We start from the raw sequence: 20,517 nt of genomic DNA on the forward strand, positions 1-20,517 counted from the left end.
GCAATGATCACAAGCCATTATATGGCGGCCCAAGAGGTCTTTTGTGTTATACGAAACTATTCATTCTGTCAAACAGAGTTCTTTTATGCTTTAAAACAAAGGCTCGCACTAAGTATATGTTAATACATGCATTCACATGGTGAATACGACATACTTGAACACATTATTGGTCCAATCATAAAATCGACAGGAAATTTCGGAAATCAGCCCATTTGGTATTTCAGGGGTCTCGGGAGTTCAAGGAGATTTAGGCGATACGGTTGGGTTGGGGGGGGGGGGGGGCTCTAGTCAACTACCGTGGCTAAAGAACGTGATTTTACGGTAGGTGTCAACGGTGTTATTGGTATATGTATATTCAACTGAGTTTCGCGAGGCTCTCAAATGCCGACCGGGCTTATGTCTCTGCCTCCATTGTTCTGTGTACTTTTAATGTCCATTAACTATTACCAGTCCTCGAATGTCTGTTCCTTTGCTAAAGGTTCGTGTTTCTTTGTGGTCACTCCCGTTTCCACCACCTGTTAATTTTACCACTTACGTATCCCTGGGGAAGAATTCTCGAGTATATGTACCGTTAATCTCTAATAACGTCTAATATTCTACACAAGGCCCATAGCCCCAGAGATTGTCATATAAACAACCACACAACAACTCACGTCGGGCAGTTTTATTGTTTCATTTCATGTACGGATAAAAGATGCTAATCTATGAGTTACTCAAGTCGCCATTCATGAAATTATAGGCTCAACATTTGCCTCTGTGTTGAAATGTGTGGTCACTGATTGGATATTGTTTATCCAATGAGTATTACTTATTATTGTTTATAGGTACTGTTTTACCTATAGAATTCTATATTGATGTTTTACTCCTATAGTTAAAATATATTAGAATTTCGTCTGTTTTGGGCAAAACATAAAACGTCCTCCCGATCTAGAGGCGACCTCAAGCTCGGTCATAAAGTTTTTTGACTTTATTCACTTGGAACTGCAACTCTTAATTAAACGGAAGTCATGCTTTGTTAAACTTTTGGGGCATAAATGGTTTTGGGATGCATAATTTTGGAGTTGAAGTTGAAGACAAATTGTCTACTTAAATAGTAACAAAAATCAATGCCCTCTCGCGTGAAAGAAAATCGGACATGATCGGTTCTATACAGCGATCCGGCCTCCCCCCAGGACATTTGTTTCTTCCGGGACTTATTTTTACCTTTGAGGTATAAATGGGACATACACCATCTCCAGCGAATGACACGCTAACCTGTATTTTCATATTCTTAAATCACGAAGAAGAAAATTGGAGATAAAACAACACAACCTGAAAACATCAAAGCGATAATCCTCTGCTGTGTGACTGTCAAGCTTCCTTTCTGGCGTCAGTGTTAACAAGCAGGGATCAGGAACGGATTCTATAAAGGAAACATAACTCATCGCTGTATTCAAAGCACCAGGAACGACGTCCCACCCTCTCGAACTATACTGACATCATGACGACTTGCGCTTAATAGGTCCATTCCTCTCATGCTGAGTGCGTGCCAAAATTACCGATGTAAAAGCCTTAGACGTGACTCTAATGGGGATTTCATCTCAGACTTACCGTTTTCCGGACAGACGCGCTAGAAACTACGTCACCGCAGCCGGTTCCAGCTCCATCTACTTATGCATTCGCCTCGATAGACACCTGCAATATTGCTTAAATGGTGTTAAGCCACTTTCATTCATTCACTCTATACAGGCGCATAAAATAGAACATTGCTGTGGTGACTTGATTTATCACCATATCATCAAACACATTTACATTTTAACTACCTCTACGTTGTTTGTCTTTAAGTTTTCCAATCAGAACTTTATGTTTCAGTTTCAGATATTCTGACGTGTCCCATGGGAAACTTGTCAAACTCCTTCTAGTCTGTAGATAGACTGCCCAAAGCTATGAACTCTTTTGTTTTTTCCGGTATTACGTCACAAGCACTGGTGTATGCGTGCTCATAAAACACATGTGAAATACATACGCACAGCAACATCACAGAAGAAAATGATTCCTTCTAGTGTGATTTGGACCTTTTTGTGCACACGAAGCTCGTTCTCGAGTCTTCCAGTGTATACTCAACATTTACATTAAATAAACACTACTTCACTTGCTTGTGTCATCCAATTATGGTTATAGAAACAAGGTAGTAACAGAACCACTGCACTCTCAGTTCCTGCATAGTCCATGTATCTTGTATGAGCATCTCTGCAAATTTTCATGAATTTCCCTTGAGGATGTCCAGAGACATGGCCGTTACAGCGGTTGCAGTTACTCAAATTAGTGCATATTAATGTAAGTATCGATTTCAAGACGCCAAAAACGGCCATGTAAGAGTCAAAATGATCATATCTGCAAATCTTATACAGAGCTCAATATCCTGAATGCCCTGTCAATAAGTGCAGACGTAGGAGATTCTGCAAAGTGTACCTCACATCTTTCATTCAGCTTATCAATTTACTGAGGCCACTAGCCTAACCGCTCCTATTACTATATTTCTGTGGAAAACACTGCGTTGTAGTTACAAAAGTACAGAACAGAGATGATTGTTTAAATGAAAAAGGCCTGAATGAAGTGAAAGTACTATTAGGATAGTGATTTTGGAGCTTTTGTTCAAGGGCAGAAAAAGTCCTACAGGGTGAACCACGTGCAGATCGCGTGAAAGCTCTATGTCAGGTTACCCACTACTCAGGACGTGCTCATTTATGATAATCAAGATTTGCCTTGACTTAGCATGACCTATGCACACATGGTTAATGGCGTGTAAGTGGACCTGGGATAACTCCTATCGACAGATCTATCCCGGCAGCGGCCTTAAGTCATGTGGTTTGTACGGAATGTACGGAATCTATATGGAGAGGAGTGGCAATGCTATGATATCACCATAAACCGTCGTCACCATAAGTCAACAATTTCTGAGGACAGATAAACACACCAATCAAAGAAATAGTAGACTGATTGATTGATTGATTGGTATTTCTGCCACGGCGGACAAGTTCGAGCAGGATTAAATCAGCGATATTTGGAATGTAACTGAACCTAAAACCCATGGCGCACTGACTTTTAACCGAAGAGCGAACTCAATTTGTACATCATCTTAGTGGAAAGAATGTGATCCCAAGCAAACGTATTTAATATGTTACCGTCTATTTTAACCAAACAAACACGGTGTCGGGAAATCTTAAAGGAAAATGACATTATATGTGATTTACCCGACATAAGATTCTATTTCCAAGACCTGATGCGTTATTTGCAGATTGTCACGACTCATTTACAGATATTCACGTCTTATTTACATCAGACTGCGTGTCATTTGAAGACCCTTACTTGTCATGACAGGAAATTCGGTTCATTTATATTTATCAGACATCACCTGTAATATGAAATTTCACAAAAAACACCCATTCTTTCTACAACAAAACGTGTAAAACTGGTAGTGAAATTGTTTAGTTTTAAATGTGGGGCAATGAAAATACTGGCTGTTGTGGAGTTCGAACTCACATCACTAAATAATGCCTTGATGGTTTCAAGACCAGAGTCCATTTTCCCCAACCACTCTCAACCTTCATTGAACTACCACGGCAACCAGTACTGTAGGCATTACGTTGTCAAGGTAGTTGCGAGCGTAACGTTGAGAGCCTCGTGAAGCTGAGGCCTGCATCTGACTGATTTTAACTCTTGGTGTAGAGATGCCAGATATATATTGTAAACAATCAGAACCTAATCTGTTAGTCCCAGTAAAAGCGTAATAAACCTTTCTGACAATCTTTGTTAATGGCGTCGACTGGGAATATGCAGGTGATTCCTGTTTTGGTTTATGGTTCAGTCTGTTTCTAGTGGAAATGGGCCTATAAGCTTTGGAGGTTGACATTTGGTTTGGATGATGCGAGGGGGTTGACATTTGCTTTTTTATCATTTTATACTTTGTGTTAAAAAAACACCACAATTTGATCTCTACATTCAAATATATTTGTCCAGATTGCAGAAAATGTCACTATGCTAAGTCTCTAAATTGTTTAATGATTAATTTTTGTAAAATTTCATTCCCCCCCACAATAGACCCCTTCGGTGATCTAACGGTGAGAGCGTCCGTCTCGAAGTCGGGTAACACCAAAGACTTCAAAAATGGCACTTTTTGCCGCCGATCTTGGGGCTCAGCATTGAGAGGTTAGAACAGGGAACAGGACAGGTTGGCGCGGTGTCAGTGTAGTGTAAGGTGGGGAGTCTGGGTCTTTGGCACGGTACTTCAGTGCATACGTATGCACACGCTCATATTGACCCCTCGTCATCATATGATTGAAAAATTGTTAAGTACGACGTAAAACCCCAAGCATGCATACATACATACATACATACATACATACATACATACATACATACATACATACATACATACATACATACATACATACATACATACTTACATACATACATACATACATACATACATACATACATACATACATACATATGAAAATATGTTTAAATATGAAAATTAAATTCGAAAGAAGCTATCTTTAAAGGTGTTCAGTACAAAAATCTGAGTGGAAGTTGACGTCTAATTTTGAAAAATAATCTTGAAATAATTTGTTAGATACGCTTTTGTTGGGGGCGATGTTTTATTGGCTAAGACCTGTTGTTATCGATGGCAACAAATCCATAAGCATGTACTGCAAATGTAGTAATATTTCATTTCTTTTTCTTTGCTTTCAGGAATCCAAAACGGAGGAAGAACATTTTGAAGTGAGATCTGTAGAGGAAGAAAAAGGTAAAACGTAGTACGAGGGAAATACAGTTCTTGGCATTTACTTCTTTTAACGGGAAATTTCGCATCTTATTTTTCTTCAAAATTATTGGATTTTGTGAGCACATGATAACATGCAAATCTCACGCTGGACGTGATCTCGCCTAAAGTAGATTTAACGCCTTCGGGACAATGACATGTAGGCAAGCTGTCGTTGTACATAGTGAAATTTGACAATCATTACTTTATTTGCTACTACTTATATACACTATAGGTACGCAGTCTTTATACCTATATTTAGCTTACAAAAAATAAATAGTGTTCAGAAATCAGTTACCTGCTAAACAGTTAACAAAATTATGGAAACTTCCAATACTGAGATCACGTTTTCTTTATCTAAAATTCGCCGCACCATACATTATACAATGGTATATATACCAATGAAAGTGTATATATACTAACTATAGGCCTATAGACATTTCACAAAATCCTATCATGGTAGACATTAGCGAAGGCTTGGTGAGAAATGTACAAGGGGTTTGCAGAGTATAAATTGTTTTATTGTACAGACACGAATGATTATTAATTTGGTGTTTTACGCCATACTCAAGAATATTTCACTTATACGGCGATGGTGTCTAAATTATGGATGGGAGGACACGTACGTGGGAAATCCAGGACCATCCGCGGGTCAGACACCAATAAAGTATTTATTTCAGACAACAGCAACAAAGTGTGCTTAAATACAGATTACCGAAAAATGACAATATTTGGAGTTAAACTTGGGTTGCTTTAGGCAAAGCTCATCTGTGGTTGAACATTTAACTAATACTAATGCTTTCACCGCCGTGCCTGTGCCTGGGCAAGTAAATCATGTTGGCGCGAGCAAAACGTGCAGATGTCGTAGAAATATGTATTCGTCACTGTTTGGCTGTTTACTGTCATTTCGTTTCCCCCTCAGAATTGCGTGACAAGTATGACTCTCTGACGAAGGAGACGGAAGGCAGGATATGCCGGAAGGACGTCATCAACATGTGGCGTCAGATGATCACGTGTCCAGCCGTCGACTACATCAACTCAACCTTTGAGAAAATGAACATCAATGGTCAGATATGATTGTATACATTTGGTCGCCTGACCTTTTTTGTACTTCCATCGTTAATGAAATATCGTAGCGTATGGTATTGTCCATCTGTATGTTCGTTTGTCCGTCCGTAAGCTTCTTGGACTTAGCACTCTCTCCAGAACCGCTTCATTTAAGGGTTACACACTTTGCAGACTTTCAACACCCATAAGCTTGTTGATAACCAGTCTTTTAGGGATAGGACTGGGGCCATCTTGATCATTTCGATCATAAACATTAAGCCTGATAGTGACGTACGTGTATTTCCAGATATTTTTTTTTATTCGTAGTCAGCAAGTCATTATTTTTGCTCTCTAGAAGAGCATCAACGGTGCACTCCGATATGCTAGCCATGAATTTAAAAATCTGTATTCTAGGGGCCTCCGTGGCTCAGTTGGTTAGCGCGCTAGCGCAGCGTAATGACCCAGGAGCCTCTCACCAATGCGGTCGCTGTGAGTTCAAGTCCAGCTCATGCTGGCTTCCTCTTCCTCTCTGCGGATGGTCGTGGGTTTCCCCCGGGCTCTGCCCGTTTTCCGCCCACCATAATGCTGGCTGCCGTCGTATAAGTGAAATATTCTTGAGTACGGCGTAAAACACCAATCAAAAAAAAAAAAAATATCTGTATTCGTGATGAAAAGAAATGCAGTGCATGGATTTTCATCACTGACTCAGTTCGAAGCACCCAAGGTCGGCCAGTATTTCCACTGGTCTTTTTTCATTCTTTATTTATTCATTTGGCTGGTGTTTTATTGGTGACGCCGGCGGTCTCTTTGCTAATGAGTTTTGTGAATAGCATATCGATGATGAAAATAAATTACCGACAGCTAGACATTTCTTCCAGTTATTATACATTATTCCACAACGCCATGCTTTGTACACATTTTTCTGCCACCAATAAGAACAATTCATACATATGTTTACACGCCTCGGTTTAGTGCTTGTGTTTGCGGGCGATTGTATGATTAACGTAATGTAGGTGCTGTCATTGATCAAAAGTTGACATAGTTTACCTGTTGAGGTAGTGTATGTGTAGTCATAGCGCATATGTGGTGAAAGTCGTATTCAGTTATGTAGAAACAAACTGCAATCTGAAGTTCACCAATTCACCTTGTTGGAAAGGACTGTTGTGCTATCCTAACAGAGTAACTTCCTTTCCACAGAAAACGTCCCACTGTCCTTCGACGATTTCAGGAACATCTGGCTGAAGTCGCTGGCTGCACACTCCGCGGCTTGCCGAAACGTTCGATCGGAGATTTTGGCCGAGTTTAACCGGTTTGATGCCAACAAAGACGGCTTCATCGACACGAGTGAACTGAAGCAGATGGTGGAGTGCCAAGGGGAGACAATCTCAGACGAAGACTTGGAAGAGTTTTTCAAAATGGCCGACACAAATTGTGACGGTAAAATCAGCTTTGAAGGTGCGTTCATGACAATGTACCGTCCGAAGATTTGCATTATGAGTTCCAGCGTCAGCAGCGGAGTCGGGAGACCCGGATCAAACCCGGATCGGGTCATTACCAAAGACTTTAATAATGGTACTTGTGTCTGCCTCGCTTGGCACTCAGCACTGAGATGGTTAGAGCCAGGAAGCAGAACTGGTTGGTTCGGTGCCAGTATAATGTGACTGGGTGGAGTGTCATGTCTGGTATCGCCGGCATAATGTTTCAGTGGCGGCGGCACTTTGATGGGATGGACTCGCTCTACCACAATATATGTATACATTCACCTTAGAGCTCCTCGTCGTCATATGACTGAAAAATTTTTAAGTCCGACGTTAAACCCCAAGCATACATACATACATACATACATACATACATACATACATACGTTAAGAGTTCCCCGTCATTGGCTCCCGGCTAAGAGGAATTCACTAGTGTCCAGACAGATTTTCCTGCCTCTCTAAAATGCCACGCATTTTAAAGACTTCAGACTTAAACCTTCTCGCAGGAAACACCAGTTTGATTGAGTTCGTGGATCATTTTGTATCAGCAGATGTAGGTTTCCAGTTAATCGCGTTTTGGGCTCTCTTCAAAATTTGATGTATGTATGGAAACATCCCATGGTGGTTTAAATCTACGCTGCTGTCATTATTTATTTAGTTGATTGGTGCTTAACGCCGTTATGAAAGCTTTTCAACTTATATGACAGTCGTCAGATTTGTAAGAGGAGATAACCGGAGCATGCAACTTGTATTTGAATAATGATGACGTCACTCGAGGCAATGAGCTCCTGGTATCGAAAACGAGCTTATGGAGTTTAGCATTAGGAATAAGAAAAAGTTCATTTTCCTTGCAATAATATTTATTTATTTATTTATTTGATTAGTGTTTTACGCCGTACTCAAGAATATTTCACGTATACGACGGCGGCCAGCATTATGGTGGAAGAAAACCGACCATCCGCAGGTTGCTGGCAGAACTTCCCACTTACAGCCGGAGAGGAAGCCAGCATGAGCTGAACTTGAACTCACAGGCTTCTGGGTCATTACGCTGTTGTAATAATATGGATATATCGATGTGAGAATTATGCGTTTTGTAAGCGTAGTTTGTAGTTTATGTAAATCTTTGGCCAGGGTCAAATAGATAAATAAATATATTAAAATGCTTCGGAGTAAACATTCATTTATGCATTTTCTTCCTTTCAGAATACGCTGAGGTATTTTTGTCGGACAAGCTATAATCGTTAGCTGCCGGAAGAGGCTGTCCAATCCCTCGTACCGCATCAGCCAATCCGTGTACGTTCTGTGACAGGCCTAACCCTGTGTGAACTCTTGAGTCCTGAGCCTGGATACCGGCATGAACACTGTGTCATCATGTATGAAGGATGCAGAGCGTAAGACGGATAAATTTTGTGATATCGCAGGATGGGGCTGTGACCAAGAGGAACCCTTTACGTCCATGACTGTGTATAAACGACTGCTCTGATAACCCCGCCCCACCCCATGTGACCTTTGACCCTCTATGGATATCGCCTTTCAACAAAAATGGGGCATTTAAGCCAGTATGACTTTGATGTCCTGCTGTGAATTCCATTTTACCGTCTTCTAACATGAAGGGTCATTTTCGCAAAACTTAGTCAGTCATACTTCTCGTATCTTTTTTTCGTGAAACGCGTTGTCTACATGTAGGTAATAGAGCTATGAAGTCACGTGATTTACGAAAAAAGTTACAAGGAATTGATTGGTGAAGCTTTGTGAAATTGGACCCAGCTTTATTTCTGCCTTAACACATATCCCTGTCTCAAAGAATGCATCTGTGGTTATTTATTTTCACGGTTGGAGATAGAGATGAATTCAAATCAGCTATGCCTATCGGCATATTATCGTCCTGAACATTTTCAGCGATGAGCCTGCGTCAGTCTTTTCGGGAAGAGGGGCTGCGTAATCTAAAAGAGACTAAGCAGCTGTAGAAGCCGATCGTCTGGTAAAAGTTTTTTCACATTTGACCTTTTAACATGGGAATGCTATTTTTTGTATCGGCTGTTTCTTTCAACTAGGTACAAAACCCTTGTGTACAACACAAGATGAAACCCAATGGCGGATGATGGTTGTATTGGCGGGTTTGGATGATTTGGTCGAAGCTATTTAGAATTTGCGTTTAGTTTTTTTACGAAATAATCGATGATATATTGTTAATCTGCTGGTACATTTTCAGTCGGAACTGAGGTCTTAAGATTTTATATCTTCTCATAAAACAGTAGCCCGCCTGAACAGGGACACTATTATAGTGTTAGCAATACCAATCAATGACATGCGACGGGTTTAAGAGCTTGTACTGTTCCAACAAATGTAAAAGCCAGAATCCATAATGTAATACTTGAGTAATGCGGTTGTTGTTAAAATTCTTAACTGTGATAACGAGAAATTCTCGTTTTACAGATGGCATAAAGTAAAAACCAAAGGGAATATAATCTTCGGATAAAAGTACTTAAATTTTACACATAACCATGCCGTAGAACTATTAAACTTTACCCGGAAACATTTTTGAGTCCTCGTTTTTGGAAAGAAGTTGACAGATAATGTGGGTCAGAAACAACAGCACTCTTATATTCTTATGTATGCAATTTTCCCCATTTTTTTGATCGTTAGTCTTAGATATTTCACACACAAATTATCCACTTGATATTGGATAAATTTCACGAAAATTCCCAAAAGGCAAAATAGTACCAAAAGATCAACAAATTTGAAAATCTGACATCCATATTGCAAACACTTGATGTCAATCTGTCTGACTGTACATTTCAGTCATGCGCGGTTAATTCGGTTACTGTTTTAACAGTATTTGACTTAAGATGCTGAAAGTTCCATGAAAGTTGCCTATTGTCTATTAAAAAGTTGTCTATTGTCTATTAAAGGGTGTGTGTGCAATATCAAAGACTTAGTCTTGAATCGTGTGATTAATTTAGATTTAAATACGAATACATCTTCTTCTGGCCCAGGTTGGGATATTGAATCTTTATTCACTTTAGTGATACATATTCTGAAAGGTAAACTAACCTATATTTTTAGACGCTATCCGATGAGGATTACTGACAAGTATTGATTTGTTTTGTTGTTTTTTTTGGGGGGGGGGGAGGTTAAATGTCACAATCCAAGAAAAACCATACAACGTTAAAAAGTTTGAATTCATCACTTATTTTAACTCCTGTTTTTGGAATAAATGTCAGGTGGTTTGCCGTATAGACGCAGCTGATGTGCAGTTCATGTGGGACTTTTAAAATAACCCGTTTGTTTTTGTACCATATTAGCACCAGAGTTCTGCTAGGAATAAGTTGGTTATTGCACACGCACAAAACTATTGTAAATAATCACTTCATGCCTTTGGTTTTGGGACAACCATTTGACGCCTAGGGAAAATATGACATTTTCTCTAAGAGTACGGCAATATGATTCTTCGTTCATGATGTCAAAGTTTCCCCCAATTACTGATGCTGGATTCTACCTTCACTGGGTTCACTGGTTCCCGAAAAAAACGCAGAAAGCAAAGATTTAAGGTTTGGCTTAAGATATAACATCGTGAAAATCGTCGCCTGAAGCCTATGCAGAGGTTATATTTTATAAACACAATGATCGAAAAAATCTTGACTTGCCAGTTGGTTTAAAATGAAAAACAAACCTCATCGTAGAAATTGTATCGATGTATTCCAGCTTTATGAATTTGATGTATTGTTTCTATGGTAACGGGACTTACAAATAAACTTTAAACTGCACCAAAATGACCAAGTCTGATGATAAAGTTGAGCGTGAACAGCCATTTCTCAGAAAAAATATGCATGTGGCGTAAATGATGCGACGTCTCAACCAAGGTGAATTTTTTGAGATTTAACAGAAACTGTTGAACTTTTCATCATTCTGGATAGTTAGTTTTGAGCTTTTTAAACGACTGAAATTTTGGTGGGATAAAATAAGATATGTAAATTATTATTGCTTGTCAGTAGATCTTCTTCTGTGCTACTTTTTGTAATGTCAAACATCGCTATACACCATGTGCTTATTCACGTTGTCGGCTGTATGATGCAGAAAATGCAGACGATATACGTATAGCTTATGCATATAATGGGAAATGAGACATGACTGCAGGTGAATCCCCAAGGTGTTTCCATAAATTTGTTTTCTAATTTTTAACGTTGACCGGGAGAATATTGTATATTTATAAGAGAAGATCTCGTGTACTGAGTTTTAAAGGAAAAAAGGTCTATTTCAGTTTAAAAAGAAAAAGAAAGAAAGGAATGCTCGACTATCCTCACCCAGATCCAGGTATTGAAAGGAAGGGAGTTAACTCCGGAGAATTTTCTTGTGTGTGAAGTAATCCCCCATTAAGTGTGCCAGAGTGTCCTGTGTCTCTAATGCGCGTGCGCAAGGATCGTTGTGCGGTAATGACAACATATATTTGCATTTAACTGTCCCCTGGTCCAACGTCATTATTATGCATATATCTTGAAACGTGTAACAACCAAGCACATTTCTGTGTTTTAACGACTATCATTATCAATTTTTGAGTGCGTAAATACCATGTATACTAAATGTGTAACTTTACCTATGTTTAAAGGTGTATTACAGAAGTTATTGTAAACATTACAACATTACTTTCAAAGCCCAATTTGGTTGATGTGTTGGTGTGTAGTGTTTGTTTGTATTATACTAAATGTTTACCTGCATAGCTATTCACCAGTCGGATGAAAACAATATGAGAGAACACATGCTTAATTAGTTTGTTTCCGCGACAGTATTGTACAGTAAGAAGTTTTCTCTCAATAGCTCATTATTCCATTTATGTTACCGTATGGGAAATGTAAACCGGGTGAAACAAGTCGGCCCAAGTGATATATGTACTCTTGTTAGTTTTCTTAATATGTCACTGTTAATTTACTTTTTGCATTGAGATTAGAAAGCAAAGAGATACATGACAAGCAACAAAAATGTCGCGTTTTTACAAGGTGTAAGACGGAATAGCATTTTGTCAAATCACATAGATTACGCTGTGAAACATCATTAATAAAACGGTGTCGCTTTTCGGAATAGAATTATTTGTGGTTTATATGAGCAGAATATTGCTGCTACATTGGAGTACTCCGTTTAGACAGATAGCTTGTTATTTATTCCTTGACATAAAGCTATTCATTATTTACACGAACAGTAAGAGGAAAACCTTAACTGAGGTAAATGAATTAGCAATTATCACACTATCGTCGCTGTTCTGTTTTTTTTCCACGCCGTGGTCTTATATATTGGTAGTATTCTGGTTTGTTCGATCTCTTACATCATGAAACTAGAAATAAATGCTTCTAAAATGCAAAATGCTCAACACTAGAAGTTACGGTGAAAGTTACACTAGTGACACTTATACAAGAAAAGAAAAAATATGCAAGGATAACCAGGAATAAGGCTACTTCATATTGAGAAATGCATGGATCTCTTTCTTTAATTAAGGTATACAGAGGTTTGTGAGGCAATGTAAGCTAATCGATATCAGAAATGGTGGATGGTGTACTGCAACGTATAAAGGTATTATCCCTAGTTCGATTAGTCATGTCCATTATCGTTCTTCTGACGTAGTGCGCGTGCGCATCTCTGTGCATTCGTTTAATCACTCTGGGTATTTCGTGTGATGACTATATTGTTGATCATTAATAAATGTATATATTACGTAAATCCCAGTGTCACGCTGTTTTACCGCTTAAATTATGATTCTTAGAGGAGAAGAAAACTTTTTAAAATGGCACTATACGCTGAAAAGAGCACATTTTTTTCTATCTTGTTGTGTCTGCTGAATATATTTTGCGATTTGTCCTCGCCATACACGTAAAGCCTAAATACGGCAAAGCTGACATAAATCGCTAAGTCCATGGCGTCCTCCATCTTTAACACTCTGTAATTTATGGTGGGGGTGTATTGCCTCTCAGCCATTGGAGTCGATAAAACTGCCGGCTTGTTCGTGTAAACTCGGATCCTAGTTCCAACATTCCGGTTTCCCGATCGTCAAACGGAAAACGAACTGTACTGTTCGCTACCTTTTGGGAAGAAGAGTTCTACCGGAAATGTACGAAATGCAGTTCGGCGGTTTCCTAAGGGAATTCTTCTCCTAACACAGAAGACTTCAGGACTAGATCTTAGGCAAAATGGAGTCGCCCGCAGCGGATTTTGACGCTGAATGTATTTATAATTTTTCAAATTGAGGTACATAGTAGAGTTTTTTTATGGTATGCACCTGCTACGAAATGCATACTTTATTCAATGGTATTCGTTTGATATTTAAGTTTTCATCTCCTGTAACTTTACTGGACCTTTCTCATTATGTCTGACAATGAATATATCAGTTCAGTCGTACCGGAAACACTTATCCTTCTATTCAATTATAAAGGCTTTCATTTCACGGTATAAAAATAGAATATATAGCATTGAGGGTATTCAGAAGATTATTTCACGCTCTGGGACAAACAACAATGCCACGGCATCGAAAACTTTTACAGTAGCTCAAGTTTGTGTAATTTTCTAAATTTTCGATGAGAAGGTGTAGTCGAGACCATGTAAAATTTCAGGTGTCACAATTCATTACTTCAAAAAGCACTACATTTGCCGAATTGTGTGCGACTGCTAAGGGTTATAATGATTTAACATGGATGCAGGCCAACCGCGTCGGTTAGTTTGCCCTGTGGCCATGTGCAGTCGAAACAGTTATCTCCCTTATATACAACGGTGACTTATTTTCATGTTTATGACTAACAGAACGAATTTATGAATAACAACTTCTGTTTATTCAGTGAGCTACGTTTCGGTATAGGCACTAATACCGTGCTCAGTAATACCGTACTTCTAAATGCCATTCGTCGTCATATGACTGAAAAATTGTTAAGTACGACGTTAAACCCCAAGCACTCACTCACTCTAAAATCGACTGAAAGAAGTCATGTTTATGACTATAGAATATAGAATGCTAACGTAAATGCTTAAAGGTTAAGTATTCTCGAGAAAGCCATAAAATCGCAATTAATTAATCATATCTTATATGCCATGGGTTTGCACACCTTTTCGCTTTACGCTGATTTAAGTCTTCACGCAACAAATGCAAGCTTTTCAAAATTGCGTGTTTATAGGGAGGCAATGGGAATGTTTTATAGTATGTAAATTAATACACTCGCTACATGTAGCGCTCAAAATGGTGCAAATACATTCTTATGAACGTAGCACTCACAAGGTTAAGCTTCCTTTGAATCACAACGTAGATAAATATTGCAAATGTAACACCCCGTTTCAGACAGGTTTACGTGACTTCCGGATACTCAACGCAGTGCTTATAACAGGTTTCTGGTCGGCGTAATCTTTATTATGCTTTATGATACGTCTCCGTGAATTGGACACCAAACAAGCGTTTATGTTACGTTTCATGGTCAGAAACTTACGAAGAATAAGTAAATTTTCTACATCTCTGTTACTGTAAATGTTACTGTAAATGTTACAAGGTTATAAAGCGAAACTAGGTGTCAGAATGGTTTAATATGGTATCTCGCGTTCAGATGTGATTATCTCTGTCATCATGCATCGTGTTAGTTCAGTTAACTCGAGAAGTGCACACTTCTGGTGGAGAGGCCACCATCGGATGGAGAGGCTTTTTTCATTACGTATGAAAATAAAACAAGTCACTTGGGAACAATTTAGTTTCTCTCACATTTGGTAAATTTATTGTAATACCGTATTAAATATACACACAAACTGAGTGTCTGAGATAGTGTGTTACCTTAAGACCTCATCAAAACAAATGCGTCCTAGCATAGCCGTCGCAGTGGGCTGAAAAGTTACTGTAAAGTGTTAGACAACTGGTTTTAGAACTACGGTTAACGTACACATAATATCTCCGTCTGTTAAAGGCCACAGGGCACCCTCTCTCCTTGCACGAAAGTTACAACATCATATTTATTTATTTATTTCATTGATGTTTTATGCCGTACTCAAGAATTTTTAACTTATACGACGGCGGCCAGCATTATGGTGGGGGGGGGGGGGGGGGACTGGGCAGAGCCGGGGGAAACCCACGACCATCCGCTGGTTGCTGGCAGACCTTCCTACTTACGGCCGCAGAGGAAGCCAGCATGAGCTGGACATATACTCACAGCGACCGCATTGATAAAGGGCCGTACAGGTGTGCTAACCCACTCTGCCACAGAGTTTCCCTACACTAGTTCAAAAAGTACACTCACTCCTCTCCCTTTTGATACAACTCTTGATAGTTGTGGAAAACACCTGCTGGAATGTGTTTATTAGGCTCTCCCTCAGACCACCGCTCCGATGAATAATGCTGTTGCTTTTCACAACATATGGATAAAGATAGACATGCCTCCATGAGCAGAGATCGGTACAATCAGTGGTGCACAGGTTGTGGGCAAATGTTAGCAGGAGACTGTAAACATCCAGCAGAAGTATGTGTACTCAAGGAAGATAATCCTCTGAAAGTTAATCCCGCTGATCAGTGAGTATTAAGATAACAGGCATGCTTAACAGTATGTTATTCGTTTGTCAGATATATAATTTGAATATGGTTTAACCAATAGAAAAGATAAGAAAATGGAGAATCAAAATGTAAAATAATAATAAACGGTTCCCCCCCCCCACGATTGGTTATAGTAAGTATTCAACGATTAGGCGACTAATATCTCCAATACAGTAGCAGAGCGGAGCAACTGTGTTACTCTAAAAATGTGCTTTGAACACTGCTCAAAGCAGCAGAAAGTATTTGTCTGGCACACAGAAGCTATTGCCACAATACGAAGGTTAATTTCACGTATAATGTGTTGCATTATCGAGTTGCATTGTATTATATTTGAGATATTTTACCTTGACTGCATGCAGAGAAGCACAAATATTGTAATCCTTGACTCATGGTTAAAACACCTTTGCATGCTCTCGTTGAAATCTGCGCTCGTCTATTAATTAGATACTCTATAATGAGAAGCACACCGCACAGGGCAATCTGGGGTACTTGCTGTTGTACACGCGAATACACTCCCCCCTTCCGAAGCCCGATGTCCCTAATCTAACCAAGACTACATGACTTCCGTTTACTAGAATCATATGAAAATATTGTCTTTGATTAGAAATATGAAGTTAATTGTGACAAATGAAGCAGGGACTCTGCTAATAATAAATTAGCTTTAGCACGCCACATATAATTGTCCCACTGTTTACTGCAGCTAACGAAACTGAAACCTGTTAAATAGGGCTTCAGAAAACATTGATGATAACAGTCAAAATGCACCATGGTTTAAAAAATATTTCGAAAAAGGCATGGGAATATATGCCCTGTCCTTCAACAACTATCTGTAATAATCATGCGATCATGTTATAGTTATTGCATAATTAGAAAAGCCGTTTCGGAATTGTTTCTGAAACGTTATAGAAACTGTCGCATGTAGGGCCTAATTGTATTGGAAATGTACTGGAAACGTAGTGAAAAGTGTAACTTTTACTGCTATACAGTGTATACACATACTTCCGACCCTTTCCGTTTTCGGAAACCTAATTATTTCACGCAGTGCGCTGTTTTTGTTCAGATTAACTGTGGCTGGTTTTGCCCCGAATAACTGGGGTTGATTTTGCCCTGAATACGAAAGTCTAGTTTCCCAGAATAACGGTCTTGTTTCCCAGAATAACAAAGTCTAGTTTCCCGGGATAACTGGTATCCCTCTGAACAAGGTTTTCCCAGAATAACTTGATCTGCTTTCCCCTGTTTCGCTGCAGCTTGTTTCCTCTAGCCGATGGCATTTTCCTCAAAATGGTGTATTTTGCTGGATAACGTTCTGGGGGTGGGGGCAAGCTGGAAGAGAGAGACTTCCCCTGTCATGCACACGGGGACTTTCTCCGCGGCTTGGTGGAGAGGAGGGATATTGCCTGACATCCACACACGGCATGTTTTCCTCTCATCTCGGTTGGGGGGGGGGGAAGAGAGATTTTCCCCGACATACACACAATGCATGTTTTGCTCCCGCATCTCGGTGGGGAGGAGAGATTTTCCCTGACATACACACAAGGCATGTTTTCCTCCCGGATCCCGGGAGGGAGGAAAGATTTTCCCCGACATACACACAAGGCATGTTTTCCTCCCACATCTCGGTAGGGAGGAGAGATTTTCCCTGACATACACACAAGGCATGTTTTCCTCCCACATCTCGGTAGGGAGGAGAGATTTTCCCTCACATACACACAAAGGTGTGTTTTCCTCGCATCTCGGTGGGAAGGAGAGATTATTTTCCCTGTTATACACATGGGTACTGGCTTCCCTGAATCAAGGTGACAGCTTTCCCTTATCCCATGCTGTATTCTTTCCATATTTATTTATAGCTATAATACTTCGCCATGCCTTGGCTATGATTTACAAAAAATCGTCACGCTGTCCTGGTGTTGAACAATATATAAAAAAGTCTTTTTGTACTCAAATGGCAGAAAGTGGTGTCTTTTCGTGAGAGATACCTGATTGTCTAGCTGGTTCCTTGCTTGGACACGCAAAAAGTCTCGCTTTGAACAGGGAGAGTAAACCTGTAAGAGTCGCTGTGACAGTGGTTATAGAGATTCAACATGGGGTTAATGGCGTCATAGGTCTCAGTTGTCTTTTTCCTGAGGAACAAGTCAACCGAAAAGCCGTCCACAAAGGGAGAGTGTGGAAAGCACGTCAAACCAACATTTATCGACTCATATGCATGCTCTGACTGACAAAGAATGTCCAAGATTGCCGCTGATTGGGTAGATGAGTGCATTCTTTAGGAATAGTGCGCTTAAGACTGGACGACGCATGGAGAGGGCATGTGGAAGCCGCGCTTATGTACTGTGGTCTCGACCGTTTATCATGCATAAAATGCACATAAAAGCAGTTAAGTGTTACTAAATACAGAATTAACGGCCTATGATATGAAAGGTACTAAAGGCGAGTATTATTTGCTTTTCACATATTCTTTATTTCTGTTATTTATAGTCACTCAGTGAGCAATGAACCAAACGGACATTCCAACAGAATTTTCTCCATCGTAAACAATTATGTGAAAACGTCTTGGAGAAGCGGGATCTTAAAACACGTTGAAAAATAATTTACTTAGATTCATTTACGTAGGCCTTTTATCGTTGACAAGCCACAAACGTTTATATTTGATTAAAACGGCTCAAGTTCTACACACAATTATTTATTTATTTCTTGGATTGGTGTTTTACGTCGGACTCAATAATATTTCACTTATACAATGGCCACCAGCATTATGGTGGGACGAAACAAGGGAAACCCACGACTATCCGCAGGTTTACACACAATTAAAGTACTGGTGAAATGATTTCACAGTAGCCTATTTCTTGTAATTGTCATCCCAAATAGTATTTTCCATATGCTTTAAATGTTAATAACATAAACAGTGTATAACATAAACAGTGTAAATATTTTATTTTTTTTCCCGCTTTTCCCAAATGAGGATTTAACGGCCACAAAGTCCACTAAGGCAAACATAGTCTCGTTATCTGATGACAATGTCTTGTGGAGACAGCCTCAGATAACAAACTGTCAACTGGTAACGTCAAGTGGAGACAGCATTACATAACAAACTGTCAACTGGTGACGTGACTTGTGGAGACAGCCTTAGATAAAAAACTGTCAGGTGGTGATGTCACTTGTGGAGACAGCCTTACATAACAAACTGTCAGGTGGTGACGTGACTTGTGGAGACAGCCTTACATAACAAACTGCCAACTGGTGACTTGTGAAGACAGCCTTAAATAACAAACTGTCAGGTGGTGACGTGACTTGTGAAGACAGCCCTGGATAACAAACTGTTAACGGTTGACGTGACTTGTGGAGACAGCCTTAGATAACAAACTATCAGGTGGTGACGTGACTTGTGGAGACAGCCTTAGATAGCAAACTGTCAGGTGGTGACATGACTTGTGGAGAAAGCCTTACATAACAAACTGTCAGGTGGTGACGTGACTTGTGAAGACAGCCTTAGATAACAAACTGTCAGGTGGTGACGTGACTTGTGGAGACAGCCTTGGATAACAAACTGTTAACGGTTGACGTGACTTGTGGAGACAGACTTAGATAACAAACTGTCAGGTGGTGACGTGACTTGTGGAGGCAGCCTTAGATAACAAACCGTCAGACATAGATAACATGTCTAGTCTTTGTCCCTTTGCATTGTTGTAGCGTTTTTGTATGTTAAATGTGATGAAAACACATCATTTTGAGTAATCCTTGACCAATGTTTGACGTCTAATACGTTGCAATTACCATTACTGCATTTTTGTACCTAATTTCGCTAAAGCCATGGTGCCTGGAGGTGTGTAATTTGCTAATGTATAAGCATTTTGCATTTAGAATAACCAGAACAGTTAGAAAAAACTGAAATAAAACCATAACTGAGGCAAATTGACAGAAGGCTGTTTTTCATCGGTTACGTGTGACCATTTACCAGCTGTGACACTGTCGTCGCTGGTCTGTGTTGTATTATACTAAACGCTGCTTACACCTCTGTACCAAACTGGTGGAGAGTTCAGTGGCCTGCCCTCATACAATGTCGAGATTTCTCACCAGGGTTGAAAGCCAACACAATAACCAAGACAATTACCGAAACAAATTGTCAAGGCGTTGTTGTCAACAGTGTGAGTTTTTATAACAAGTCCATGCAGAACCTGCTATATCAAACTTACGCTGACCTCCCTCATTAGAACACCGAGTGTAAAAACTAAGTGAGGGCAGAGCACTTAAGATCACCTGGAGGTTTTTATTATACGTTAGATGTTTCTGGAAAACTGTTTTGGGAGATTTGTATTGTTAAATTAACAGTGTATATTAGCCCAATGTGAATGTAGGGGTTATTATCACTGATGTGTAATGAAATCAGAAATAATAAAAAAATAACCAATGACACCAACATTTAATCGACTTAATCGATCGTATTTATATTTAATAAAGTTAATACTTAAATAAGTTCAATAAGGTTTGGAAACTGTGATATTTTTGCGTAATATGTTTAAAACTAGAAAGAATAATACAATGTTGTTAAAAAAAAACTTTACAGACAAATGCAAGAAGAGGCACCTCATTCACAACAAGAAATCCCCTTCAATGAGTTAATTTCATTTTAATGATGGGGAACTGCGAAA

At 39.5% G+C, this 20,517-nt stretch overlaps 1 protein-coding gene across 1 annotated transcript in view; it reads left to right on the forward strand.

Moving 5' to 3' along the window:
* The window catches only part of LOC135477885 (uncharacterized), a 36,420-nt gene extending 25,132 nt beyond the window's left edge, over positions 1-11,288 (forward strand). The window contains exons 2-5 of the mRNA XM_064758096.1: positions 4,735-4,789; positions 5,727-5,870; positions 7,049-7,306; positions 8,533-11,288. Of these exons, the coding sequence (XP_064614166.1) occupies positions 4,735-4,789; positions 5,727-5,870; positions 7,049-7,306; positions 8,533-8,567 (492 nt within the window). The 3' untranslated portion in view covers positions 8,568-11,288. The remainder of the gene's footprint in view (positions 1-4,734; positions 4,790-5,726; positions 5,871-7,048; positions 7,307-8,532) is intronic.
* Positions 11,289-20,517: the final 9,229 nt, after the last annotated feature.

Source organism: Liolophura sinensis, chromosome 11, assembly GCF_032854445.1.
Source record: "Liolophura sinensis isolate JHLJ2023 chromosome 11, CUHK_Ljap_v2, whole genome shotgun sequence".
NCBI classification, from domain to species: domain Eukaryota; kingdom Metazoa; phylum Mollusca; class Polyplacophora; order Chitonida; family Chitonidae; genus Liolophura; species Liolophura sinensis.